Genomic DNA, 14834 nt, shown 5'->3' with positions numbered 1-14834 from the left:
GTTAAATATGGCAAAAGGTGTTTATATATGACGAGAATGTAAACATTATGCCATGCTACAGGTTAATTTGTTACCAAAACCTTAATTATCTGGTGTTCACATTTGTTGGCTTCACTAAATCACAAGCAAGACATGATCTTTGAACCTTACCTAGACCTTGGGCTACACTACAGATAAGTCTGTCACCACAACCATGATTTCTGGGGAACGGTCCAGTAACACACCCTAGCCCATCAATGAAAAGGGGTGCTATTTTAGCAAATTCACTAAGACACAAGGTTGATAACTAACAATCATAATCAAGTTTAAAATATTTATTACTATGGGCATGAGCATGAACATCAGGCAATAACCGACTCCTAAGCAAAGGCAGATAAAGGAGAACACTCAATATGAGTCATCGGATTTGATCAGTGACATAAGAAACGTGCAACAAACGGTGAAAGGACATGGTGACTAGCATGTGATATTAGTCAGGCTACGCCACACATCAGTTTTTCATGACAACGAGGTATTTTTTGCTTCACATTAGTTGGCTTTGCCATCTCACAACCAAACTGTCACCTTTCTTCCATACCTAGACCTCGGACTATACTAAAATCAATTTGTCACCAGACTCATATTTTTTCTTTCACATTTGTAAGGTTCAAAGATCATGCCTTGCTTGTGAGTTAGCGAAGCCAACAGGACTGTGAACACACACACAAAAATGTGACCTTACAGGAGCCCTTAATGTTATGTCAATGGTCACAGCTGATGGCCCTTGTATCGAATATTCTTCTTGCCCCAAAAGAAATTTCGTAAGTTTACTTGGAAATATTGTGCACTATTTTCACACTAAACAATACAGTCCCTCCCACCTGTGTGTTGCCATTTATGTGGCAGTCTAAAAACTTTTGTTTTAAAAAATATTTCAGCCACACCATGTAAAGTAAAAACTCATCCCTGTCATTGGTTTTTCAAAAACATGCACAGAAAGATACCCTTCCTAGTAACATTTCTTCTGTATGTTATTTCATTATGATCTGATGCCAGAAAGATGTCATTATTAAACAAAACAGTAGTTAGCAGTTAAAATACCAATTTCTGGAAGACAAAAGAAAATAGTTAACTTGCACCACAAAATCTTCATCAGTTTATAAAATTGTTGTCGTGATTGAAAATCGAATTCCTCTTTCTTGCAATTTAAGTACTATGGGACACTGCTCAAGCAGGTTAACCCAAAAGTGCTAGTTTGTAGAGTAATTTTACAATCTAAGAGATTGGGTCATGCTACAATTCTGACAAACACATGGGGGCCACCAGAAGTATTTGAATAATATAATACTTTACATTGTGTGTATTATAAACAATGTAGTATTTATTTAGTAGTGTTGAATTTTCAAACATGTAAACATTACCATTGTGTGTCATCAAAATTCAAGTAATTATCAAACAATCTATAGGTCTACTGTATCTATCCTGCAGTCCCAATGATAGGGCAATGTAGGTTTTTGAACTACCCAAACAAGCAGACACGCATGATTGGATGCATGCTTTATGCTCCCACCACACAGCCACTGTACTCGTACTATGCTGCAGAACAGTCGCTCACAGCTGTGGTGTACTCTTTTAAATGTTCACAAGTGAAACTGGGCAAAGGTAGGGAAGAAACAGTAGATGAGAAATATCTTGGAATTAATCTGCATAAACACCACAAATTCCTCTCTGAAATTGCCAGTGCAGTCAGCTGAAGCAAAACTACAACTTTCTCCATTCTTCAAACAGACAAATAGTGTTGTGACTAAGCCAAGATGTGTTGATCCTTCTACACATACTATTAGGGACAGAGGCAAATAATAAAAATGGTGAAGCAGAATCCATGGGTGATGGCATCTAAGATTAGAGGAAGCTTGAACAATATTTTGGCACCATGGTTAAAACAAGAACAATTGAACAGCTTTTAAACAGTGCCAGATAAAACACTCATGATCCTAGGAGGAAACCACTTGTCAATCAGGTGAATCACAAAGAGCATTGATGAAGTTGTGAGGCTTCGATTTGTGCATAACACTCCCCACATCTTGAAGACACCATCCCCAATCACTACATTTAAATCCTGCACAGAACATCTTGAATGAACTCCAAGATCGTGTTACGAAACATCACATCAGAAGTAAGAAAAATACGAAAGAACTTCTTAAAAACATGTACAGCCAATGTCCAAAAGAAGTAATTCACAGCAAAGGGATGATAACTAAATACTACCTGTTCTTTGTTCGAATACTTTGCCCAGACGTAAACAAACTATTTTCGTTCTTTCTGATAGTGGAAATATGTTTCAGATGTTATGCATGAGTTTATATATTCAGCAGGCTCTCAATTTGTTTTTGCATCAGTTGTATTTTTGTTTACTTTCTTTGCATAAAGATGGAAATAATAAATTTGTTTATGTTCGAATTCTATGTCGGCCTCTGTATACGCCTATGCTCCCCTTGCTGTCTGAAAACAGATATTTCCAAAAAGGGACTTATAGTAATAATTCAGACATTCCCCCAAGTTCATAGATGACTTTTATTTACTTTTCACATTTTAGTTTCTTCGCTGCCGATATTTTGTCAATTGTAATAGGCTAACGCACGCACATTACACGGACACCAAATGTATAGCGGCAACTAATAAAGCAAACGGATCCGCACAACCTCCCCCTGAGACACACCTTGTATGACGCCATGTGTTTTTCACGCTGCTTGTCATTCACGATTAAACGAAGCTGTGTTAGTGAAAACTGAAATATGTCATATTGTTACCTTGTACACCTGTCCGTAAGTCCCATGGCCAACAACTTCAATTAGCTCAAAGATACCAGCAGGATCCTGGAACAAAACAAGTACTTCAGCTATGGATGCGTACACCACTTTAAGGCGTGATCAACCTATTTTATCTTTAGAACCACAGCAGAAGCTTTCCCCGAATATGTCTTCGTAAGCATATCAAACAAGTAACTCAATATACGTCAGAATTGTCCGGAAAAGCGAAAAAAATTCTGTACACACGAAACTTGCTGTCCACTTTGTGAGTCAAGTACACTGTCCCCTTACAGTTACAGATGCATTTGTGATACAGATAACAACACGTGCACTAAAAACAAATTTACTGTTTACAAACTCACCTTTAAAGCATTCAAATCAATGTCATCTAATGAGCAGTTTACACTAGGTGCCAGGTTATGCGCCATCTTGAAATATTCTATGAATACAAAACACTCAAAAGAGCAATGCTACGGGAAAAACGAGCAATCTCTCTTCACAACTGATTGACCCAGTATCGGAAAGTTAAAGGCTTCCGAGAAACCCTACACACTTCAGCTACCTATGCCAAAAATGCGTCATGTTTTCACAAAACATCTGATAATCACTATCTTGCCATCTTCCATTTCTTCCACACCTCACCACAACGCTCCGTCCATGACGTCACCTAAATGACACAAGTACGCATGGTCATTCTCGATATACTGGTGCGCTCGTCGATTTTGAAATATCGATACCGTATATCGTTTTCCATTGTTATTTTGGTGGCAACTTTAAATTAAACGCTTGAAATAGCAATTCAAACCAACATATTTTACAGTTACACAAAACAGAATTAGCACTACTACTCTGAAAATAATATTTTCTTCCGAGAATAAATGATTTTATTTATTCGAGGCTGGTACACAATGCAAAGCCAATGTGCAAGTTTTTTTATTCATACAAATCCTCAAGTTTTCCCTTGGTTTTGCGTAGCAAGGTCATAATACTCTGCACCAATGGGGCCATGTAATTATGTAATTTTATGCAGAAACTGTTCAATATGAGACCGGGATACAGTAGCTTACACTTTCAATCATTATTTTGTAAAAATTGTGTTTCCTCTGCAAGGAAGTCACGGCAAAACTCCCATGAAACCCTTACAGAAAATTAATTATGGTGGAGAAATGGTTTCTCTGAAACAGACCTTTCTGAAAGTCCAGTGCAAAGAAGTGTTTTGAGAATTTGTCTTCTATTATTTACCTCATTCACATCCACATAGCTTGTACATATTTACTTTTTTTTACGGAAATATAATTTTACTTCATATATAATCAAAAATATACCTACACTACATTTCACAACTGTTCTACAAGGACAGATATTCAAGGAGGAAGTGAAACATATAATTTTCATTTAGATTAATAGGCAGTTATTTGCCTCTTAGCCATGAAATTATTATTTTTGTGGACAAAACACACCCTGAATTACATTTTTTATTTGCAGTCTTAAATTGTGACCTATACAGTGTTTTGTTCATAATATTATAAAAATATCTCTGTTTCCTTCTACAAAGCAATGTCAAATTCTGTCATTACAGTATTACTAAGCGTAAATAATAAAAGATCCTTTTTAATAAATTTACGATAACATGAGAACTGTTACCCAATATACTGTTGGACCAGCGCTCTAAAAAAGTTAAACAGAGACAAGTTCATACCAATGTAGTGTATCACAGAATATTCTTGCAAAATGTTTGGTGCATTCACTAGTAGCAGTAGTTGTTGCCGTAATTTTATTCGTCCTAGAATCATTTTGCAATGTTCTTGGACACGTGATGACATTTCAGTTTAAGAACAAACACACATAATTTGTATATACAGGCATTAACATATTTACATCCTTAGTTTGATAAGGACGGGACAAGTAGTTGGATGACAAAGATGGAAGATGGAACAAGTAGTCAAATGTGACCTTGTAGTAACAACTTTCATGGCAACTGACCAGAGTAACTTCTGGAAACTATGGAAAACCAAAATCTGTATTTAAATCTTTCACATTAATCTGAAGAGCATTGCCAGTAATGTACCTCATGTCATTTAGAATTTCATAAGTGAAACTGCAATTCAGACAACTGTCTGGATCCTTAACTAGGGATGAATGGTGATGATGAAGACGACACAACAACACCCAGTCATCTCCAGGCAAAAATCCCTGACCCCGCCGGGAATCGAATCCGGGACCCCGTGCACAGGAAGCGAGAATGCTACTGCAAGACCATGAGCTGCGGACTCTTTAACAGTATCAATCAATATATAACCTAGGCCGCAAGTAACCTTACTGAGCTTTGAATTTAGCACCATTTATTTTAAAATTGAACAAGAACCATCATGCTGTAAGAATAAATCTATCTAGGAATTATTTACTAGAAATGTTGGGATAGAATTTACATGAAACTTGCTAGCTTTTGGAATAAATGCTTTGCTGAGCTAGACTACAATTTCTCTCTCTCTCTCTCTCTCCCTCACACACACACACACACACACACACACACACACACACTTGTAACCTATATGCTGTCAGCTGGACACACAGTAACGGGATTGCATTTTGGCAGGTGGACTAGGGTGGATTGGGGGTTTTGACACGTGTAGTGAGTCAAGGGAGAGAGGGGTGGGAGGCAGAAAGAGGGATTTGGGGTGGATAGCAAGTGACTCAGAGGGAAGCAGCAGGTTTTCTGGCTAGGAATAAATGATCCAGAAGTGACAGGTGCACAAGCTAGCCATATGATGCATGGGAGCCAGAGCTAATGATGAGCAGTGTACAATGGAGGTGATGTGGATTTGGAGGGAGTGACAGGAGAGAGGTATGGTAAACTGTTGGAATGAGGGTGTGGGGACAGTGGGTTATTGGAGATTAAGGTTTGGAGAGCTACAGCAGTGAAGGATGCGTTCCAAGGATAGCTCCCATCTGCTTAATTCAGAAAAGATGATGATGGACTGAAGGATCCAGACAGATTGGGCTGTAAAGCAGCCACTGAAATTAAAAATGTTCTGCTCAGCTACATGTTATGTTACTGGATGGTCAACTTTGTTCCTGGCCACAGTTCGGTGGTGGCCGTTCAATCTCGTGGGTGGCTAACCTTAATCTCCATTAACCCACTGTCCCCACACCCTCCACCCAACAGTTTGTCCTGTCACCCCCTCCCCCACATCATATTCATTGTGCACCACACCTCACTGGCTCTAGCCCCCATGCATCACATGAATAGCCTGTACACCTGTCACTCTTCCATTATTTACTCCTTGCCAGCAAACCTGCAGATTCCCTCCAAGTCACTTGCTACCCACTCCAAATCCCTCTTCCTGCCTCCCACCCCACTCTTCCTTGACTCACTGCACCTGACACATCTCCCATACCACCCCAGTTTACCTGCCGAAGTGCAGTCCCAGCATTATGTGCCCAGTTGTCAGTATATGGGGCACAAGTATGTGTGTGTTTTCCTCTCTCTCTGTCTCTCTCTCTCTCTCTCTCCCTCTCTCTCTCTCTCTCTCTCTCTCTCTCTGTATTTGTACTCTGACTTGACAAAGGATTTATGCCAATTTGGTGAATGGTCTGCTTTACTTCTGTTTCCTGCTTTGAACTGTTTTGTATCATTATCTCATTGCAGTTTCCCTTCAAAAATTGTGTTGTGAAAAGTCTATTGTGTATGATTCTGTTTAATAAACATTACTTTTTCTTCATTAGGTATTCTGAGCAGTTAAAGAGGTTTTGCTTGTATGACTCAAAACTTGAGAGAACAATGTCTTGACAAGGCAAATAGCTCGGAAACAAGAGTCTTGTCACCTTAAACAGGTGACACTGTTTTGGATCTTTGCGTCATGGAATTGGTAATTCAGATATTAGCTTATCTGCACTCATACAATCATTCTTTTATACATTTCCACATCATATTCCATAAATTCTGACATGAAGTAGAGCTTTCAGTGATATGTACAGGTAAGATTATACATTAACTGTCAGTAACTGTCACTGCTGGCTGCTTCTGTGTGTGAGTGAGTGAGTGTATTTGGAGAAATGCAGCTATGTTGGGAAAGGAAATTGCTCTTTTTTTTACAATATTGAGCTGTCGTTTTCATGTAATACTTCATGCTAAGTACGTATTTATGCAACTTTATAGAGAACATTATCAGTGATCTATATTCTGGAAAATCTAAAGACCTATTTACTCCAAATATTTGTATTAGCTGGAATTTACATCCAAAAGACCAAATATTTATTTATTTAATGTATAGGACTACACACAAAATACAATAAAACTATAAGAAAAACCAAGACATAAATACAAATGATACAGTCTGAATAATCTAACAAATTGTAGAAGGAGTGGATAATAAAATTGCATTTTACTTTAGTTTTGAATATCTGGGGCTTTCCAATATCCTGCATGACGTGTGATGGCAATCTGTTAAATTTTGCTATATACCTTGTACAGGGACACATGGTTTATGCAGAAATTATTTTTACCTCTAACAGTGTGGTTGAAAAATTTCACAAATTATCCTAAATTCACTGTTCCTAGAAAAACTAAACTCTGCCCAAACAGGCCACGAAGGCCCAATGCTACCAACTCGCCATCGTGTCATCCTCAGCCCACAGGTGTCACTGGATGTGGAGGGGCATGCTGTCAGCACACCACTATCCCAGTGGTATGGCAATTTACTATTATTGTTAATCAATAATACCATTAGATAGCAAACATATTGGAATGTCAGTGTAAGAATCCAAAGATCTCAGAAAAAGCTACAAGATATTTGGTTACCAGGTTTTTCAATAGCATTGGATCCCAGATGGTCCACTGATCCCATCATCTGAGAGATATTTTGTAGCACATCTTTCCTTATGCAGATGAACATTGCCATCCATCAAAAGGAAATAATTTCTTATGTCTCCTGCTTACAGCAGAATAACCACTTTGCATCATCACTATAGTTGTAAGCAGTCCAGGAACTGTTTCTGACAGTGCAGAAATATGTTTGGTGACAGGTTTTATAAAGCACAGAATAAGATGGTGGGGGACTTCACATCAGATATAATGATAAAGAACAATGTACACAATACAAGGTCCCCACATCCACCGATGCTGATCTTACTTGTATCACCAGTTTGAGAGCACGATACTTGGGTCCTCAACTCATGAATGTGCAACTGGTACTTTCATTATGTTCTGTAGCTGCCATAAAGAAGGAAAAGAAGGAGAACTTTCAGGGATGTGGAACGAGTCTATATGTGTGTGGGGAAGTTATCATCGCTGGCCAGAGAAAATGACTCACAGTCTTATATATGACAGTTGTCAAGAGCAGTTGCATTTGCTCTGTGACTCAAGTGTGTTATGTTGTGTATTCTTGTGTGTAGTGAGTTTCTATAAAATAATGTGTGTTGTGTACTCCGTACCATTGTGATGTCTACTACTCACTATACCAGAACCCTAAATTGGTGACTGCCGACTACTGTGTTATGCTGTATTCTCTTGCTTTACAACCGAGCCTGTTACCACACAATGACAATGCACCCACTATTGCTCTCCGCCACTATGCATTTTATGTGATTTTCCTGCATCCTTGTTTTATGTGCCACACAATAATGTAGAACAATTGTGTGCAATGCACCCATTATTGCTCTCCGCCACTATGCATTTTATGTGATTTTCCTGCATCCTTGTTTTATGTGCCACACAATATTGTAGAACAATTGTGTGCAATGCATAAAACTGTGTTTGAATTCAAAACAGTGACGCATCTGCATAGAGTACCAATCATCCAGTGCATGTTTGGTGCTCCACAACAGTGCATTTAGCACTCTCCAACGGACTTAAATTCAGGCACAAAGTGTGATTACAGTGCTGGTCAAACACTCCTATCCAACTAGTTAAACAGCGTGCTCTTATCGACACTACTGTTTCGACTGTTCTGCATCCAAACAGTAAAAATTTTCACAGTTAGGCCTTTCAACCTGTTGAACAGTGCTTTGATGTTATTTTCCATCCTACTATTTTGTACAATCAACAATGTGTAACTGACATTGTCAACAATGGGAGTCATCTTGCCCTGCTGCAATCTCTACTTGCCTTGTGATGAACCGAGCGAGATGGCACAGTGGTTTGACACTGGGCTCAAATTCGGGAGGATGATGGTTCAATCCCGCTTCTGGCCATTCTGATTTAGGTTTTCTGTGATTTCCCTAAATCGCTCCAGGCAAATGCTGGGATGGTTCCTTTGAAAGGGCATGGCTGACTTCCTTCCCCATCCTTCCCTATGACAAGAACCCAAATTCACACGAATTCTCCGATCATGTCACCCTCATCACCATGCGATTCCAGCTGGCCATTGTATCATGACTTCTCCTGACCATTGGCGAAGGAGCCGATGTCCCATCCCTGCCAAGGCATTTGGCAATGACATCATGCCTCTGTCTGAAAGACACTGAAATGATGGACATGGTCCAACCACCACCTCACGAAGGGACAACACTTCCCTACAGCAATTGCTGGATGATATAACAACTTTTTGCACAGTGAACACCAGTCTCCCACCAAGCACCACACACCTGAGCTGGTACCACTGATGTTTTGGCTCTTCTGCACAAGAGTGCCAAGGGCCATGTGCACTTCGCTAAAGTGTTCTGCACCCCACATCACTCACACTGAACTGTAGATACCATTCAAGGCACCCACCTACTGGATATAATAACACCCTCAACACCATCATACTGCAGTGCTTATGCCACCTGGAGAATAATGCAAATGGACTGAACAAGACGTTCCAGCAGCATACCACAGTTTCACCAACATCTAGCGGGCAACTTGATACACACCAGAATCCACCTCCAAAACATCCGTTCCCTTCTCAATGAATGAAATAGTACAACTTGCTTTCCAGACACTACTCAACATCTGCTGCTTCTGCCCAGAGAATTTTAGCCTCACAGTTACAAACATGGAGCTGGATAACCCCACTGCTCTGCATGCACATTTCACTAATGATGGCTGCCTGACCATCTCTCCTACTTGCCCGCCTCCTCCCGACAGCAAACTCCTCATGGACCCACCCAGAGCACACATGTCAGAAGATACATCTTCCCCCCCCCCCCCCCCCCCCCCCCTTGTCCTTTCATGCTCAAACTGTGCATGCCGTGCCATCCATGCATCTTCCCATTCCCATTTCTGTGACTGTCATCTCTACACCCTGCACCACACCACCCGGATTGTTGCCTCCACACTGTGCTCCACAGTACCAAGGGAGGGCGGCGGTGGGGGGGGGGGGGGGGGCTCTGTGAGAATGTTAACATCGCTGACTAGAGAAAACAACTCAAATCACAGTCTTATCTGTGTTGGTTAATGGGAGTAGTTGAGTTTGCTCTGTGCTTCAAATGTTATATGTCATGCATTCTTATATGTGGTGATTTTCTAATAAATAAAATGTGTTGTGTACTTCATACCACTGTGTCATCTATCATTCAGTATCACTATGAACCATAGATCTATGTATGCATCAACAAAAAACAAGACTTTTCTATACTGTATTAGCAACAAACTATCATTTCACTGATTAACAATTTTTATGCTTATGCCAGAAAAATTTAATCAAGTAAATTAGAAACAAATCTGTTGGCTCTTCAATTTTAGTGAATAGCTGCTGTTTATCAGCTATTGCTGGTGTGGTAGTATCCCGTTCCCATACTGGTTATTTATTTTCTAAGAAATTATTTGCCAATATCTGTAAATAGTGTGCCCTATTCACTGTCTCTAACCTAATAACTTCTTGTGCAGCTTTACAGAGAATATTGCTTCATACCATGTAGCTAACAGAACTTTTCAGTCTTTAGATATTCAGATAATTTGTGGAAAGAGTGGGTAATGAGGTATGTTTCCAATTTCTTTTAGAACTGTAGTTCTGGCTTTGTGTTCAATGGGGGTTACATGAATACATTTCTATTAGAGTACATAGCTCTACTCTGACATAGATTAGGAGTGAAGTCTACATGAGAATTAGGCTTGTGCTTTATACTGTGATTGTGATCTGAAAGAGATTATTATTGCCTGCAAAAAAAAACATAAAATGTATTGGAAAGGCTTCTGCAAAATGAATGGTTGTCTATTTTACACATTATTCTTACTGTCCACTTCTGCTCAACAACCATTTCATTTACTTTCTGTGGCCAGCTCCAGAAGATAATTCCACAGGACAATAGGGAGAGAAAATATGAAAATTAAGTACAGGTAACACTGTTGTCCTTAGGTCACCACAGCGAGAAATGCTTTTAAGTGTTATACACACTGAACTAAGCTCCTTGATTAGCTTATCTACTTGTCGACTCCATTTCCACGTGTTATTGAATTGGACCCCAAGGAATGCATTTCATTTCATGTAAATCCACTACTGCCTACTTCTGGTGCTAACAGTTTGTTATTGCTTTTTTTTAAACCATATAATATGGGTCTTTGTGGCATTAAGACTCAATCTGTTAGCTGTGAAGCACTTGTAGACCTGTTCAGTTATTATCTGTGCTGTCTCTTCCAAGACTGAATTTGGCTCTTGATTAATACACTTGTGTCATCATCAAATATTACAAGTTCTGGACCAATCTTTAAAACCATTGGAAGATGTTAATTAACAATAGAATGACCCTTGTAGGACCTCATAGGTTATATTTCCACATTGTGAGGTTATTTTGAAGTATGTGAGACCATTTGTCACTGAGACCCTCTGCTTTCTGTTATGAAAATAAGCCTCCATCCCTGCAAGAAGGAAACAATTAGTGCCATAACAATTTAGATTGCCAAGCAGAATTTTGTGATTCACATGCGATGGAAGTCAAGCATCTCCATCTGCTGTGAATGGGTCATTTAAGCTTTGATGTTGCATCTTGTCAATGTTTTGGAAAGCAGAGAGAAAGAAGTGCTGCCTTCAGTGTCAATGCCCAGAAACAGCTGAACAAAGCAGAAGAGTTGTCACTATCTTCTGTGATGTTATGAGATTCTTTCCAAAAATGTTGTTCTAGTAAATATGAGATCTGTCACCCATTGTGTATGAATGTTACATAAGTGCATAGAGCACTCTTACAGCCCTCAACCCTCTGTAAATGAAAACAAAGTCACAAGGATAGAGCTGGTGGCACTGCGCGGCAGATCCACAACATCAAGAAACTATGAGAAGGTGACCATAAGAAAACAGTCAAGGTAAAAGCTCATGAACAACATCAGAGTGACATATCATTGAAATGTAACAGATCTTCTGGGCTCAGTACGGCCATCAGGAGCACTCTGTTTTTCACCATTACATTTCACTACAAATTGTTACATACACAATGACTGATTCCAGTTGTGTATAATTGTAGTGCTGACAGGATTTGCAGAATGGAATGTGGTAGAAGGTTTGCCAATGGCACATGGTGGGTGTGAAGTTTAATTTTTTTCTAGAAATCATTTGGGAACACTGTTATTTCAGCCTTCCTTTGAAATGGGTCAGAGTCATTTACAGTAAAAGTCAAGACAAAGGGTGGTTAATATCTGAAATCAAATATTCTGTGTTAGGAAAAGAGAATCTTAATGCAGAGAATTAACTGTAATCAAGATTTAAAAATGCACTATTAATAGTATTACAAAATTCTTCCATGTGTCATCAAAAAGGCAAACCTTATATACTAAGCACAAAAAATTCAAAATTTCATGAAAAATGCAACAGCAATTTGGAGCTTTATTAGGCATGAAATGAATAAACTCAGCAAGATAAATGATATTGAACTCCCAAATGATGTTAAAATGAGACATATGATACAAAATTAAAATCAATGGTTACTAAATTCAATAAATTATTTCCAATAGTAGATGGAAACATGGAGACAAAAAAATTGTCTATCAAAAGCTGATCCAATAAAGTACTTAGACAGATAACAGTTCTGCGAAGTGATAACAAAAATCAGTCACTAAAAAGTAATAATTCCTTTGGTTATGATGATATCTCAACTGAAGTACTAGTTTGGAAGCCCACTCATGATGGAAATACGTTACATCTAATGGCAACAAGCAGATGTGACCTCTCTGAGAATGCCCATATTGAAACTGGTATCAGTGACCAGGAGGCAGTTATGCCAACAATGTACACTGAAGTACAAAGGAGAACAAAAACAAACAGAGTGATTTATATGTTCTGCAAACTAGACAAAGAAGCAGTAGTGTCATATCTCAATGAGGAAATTGAAACTTTTACCTAGGGGAGGAGCATGCAGAGGAAATGTGATTAACATTTAAAGAATAGTTGGTCATGTACTGGATAGGTATGTACCCTGAAGAACAGTTCATGGTGGGAGATATCCTCCATGGTATACAGTCACTGTAAAGAAACCACTAAGTAAATAGAGAGTACTGTATATAGCTGTAAAACAAAGCATAGAACTATATATAGAGAGGTTCTGAATGAAATGTGTTTGGTAGCCAAGAGAGCAATGCAAGAAGCCTTCAGTGACTACCATAGCAAAAATTGTCAAAAGGTGTTTCACAAAAGCATAAGAAATTCCGGTCATAAGTAAAGGCTGTTAGTGGCAACAAAGTTAATGTCCAATCCCCAGTGAATGAGACAGAAGCTGAAACTGAGGTTAGCAAAACAAAAGCTGAAATACTTAACTCTGTTTTCAAATGTTCCTTTGGCAAACCAAGAAATGGTGCCTCAATTTAATTCTCATACCACTCAAAAGACGAGTGACATAGATATTACTGTCAATGGGTTAGAGAAACAGCTGAAATTGTTAAAACTGAATGAAGTTCCAGGGACCAGTAAAATCCCTGTCAGATTTATACCCAATTTGCAGCTGAGTTAGCCCTCTGTTAACTAATATTTATTATAGATCCCTCAAACAGCAAAACTGTGCCAGTGGTTGGAAGAAAGCACAGATTGTACCTACCGACAAGAAGAGCAGCAGAAGTGATCCAGAAAACTATCATACAATATCCTTGGTATCAATTTGTTGTAGAGTCTTAGAACATATTCTGAGCTCAAACATAATAAAGTACCTCAAAGAGAATGACCTCCTCCATGCCAGCCATCATGGATTTCAAAAACATAGATCATGTCAAACCCAATTTGCACTTTTCTTCCATGACATCCCGAAAGCCATGGATCAAGGCAGTCAGGTAACTGCAGTAGTTATTGATTTCCGAAAAAACATTTTACTCAGTATCACTCTTTTCTCATATTACATACTGAAAGTTTTTGATCAAGATACTCAGGTAGATGTAGGACTTCTTGATTTCTGAAAAGTATTTGACTCAGTACAACATCTACACTTATTGTGAAAAGTAGGATGTTATGGGGAATCAAGTGAAATTTGTGACTGAATTGAGGATTTTGTACATTTCACATAAGGAACATGAATACAAGATAAGAGAAATACCCTCCAGCATGCACCATATGAGGTTTGTGGAGTGTGTATGTAAATATACACTACTGGCCATTAAAATTGCTACACCATGAAGATGACATGCTACAGACGCATAATTTAACTGATAGGAAGAAGATGCTGTGATATGCAAATGATTAGCTTTTCAGAGCATTCACACAAGGTTGGCGCCGGTGGCGACACCTACAACGTGCTGACAGGAGGAAAGTTTCCAACCGATTTCCCATACACAAACAACAGTTGACCAGCATTGCCTGGTGAAATGTTGTTGTGATGCCTCGTGTGAGGAGGAGAAATGCGTACCATCACGTTTCCAACTTTGATAAAGGTCGGTTTGTAGCCTATCGCAATTGCGGCTTATTGTATCGTGAGATTGCTGCTCGCGTTGGTCGAGATCCAATGACTGTTAGCAGAATATGGAATCGGTGGGTTCAGGAGGGTAATACGGAACGCCGTGCTGTATCCCAACGGCCTCGTATCACTAGCAGTCAAGAATACAGGCATCTTATCCGCATGGCTGTAACGGATCGTGCAGCCATGTCTCGATCCCTGAGTCAACAGATGGGGACGTTTGCAAGACAACAACCATCTCCACAAACAGTTCGACGATGT

At 39.1% G+C, this 14834-nt stretch overlaps 1 protein-coding gene across 3 annotated transcripts in view; it reads right to left on the bottom strand.

Moving 5' to 3' along the window:
- LOC126456891 (serine/threonine-protein kinase mig-15) overlaps positions 1–3440 on the bottom strand; it is a 330660-nt gene extending 327220 nt beyond the window's left edge. For all 3 annotated transcript variants that reach the window (XM_050092726.1, XM_050092727.1, XM_050092728.1), the window contains exons 1-2: positions 3152–3440; positions 2790–2855 (exon numbers count right to left, since the gene is read on the bottom strand). In XM_050092726.1, coding sequence (XP_049948683.1) covers positions 2790–2855; positions 3152–3217 — 132 coding nt within the window. In that variant the 5' untranslated portion in view covers positions 3218–3440. The remainder of the gene's footprint in view (positions 1–2789; positions 2856–3151) is intronic.
- Positions 3441–14834: the final 11394 nt, after the last annotated feature.

This window comes from Schistocerca serialis, chromosome 2 (assembly GCF_023864345.2).
Source record: "Schistocerca serialis cubense isolate TAMUIC-IGC-003099 chromosome 2, iqSchSeri2.2, whole genome shotgun sequence".
Classification (NCBI taxonomy): Eukaryota; Metazoa; Arthropoda; class Insecta; order Orthoptera; family Acrididae; genus Schistocerca; species Schistocerca serialis.
This window is presented reverse-complemented; position numbering and strand designations above follow the sequence as displayed.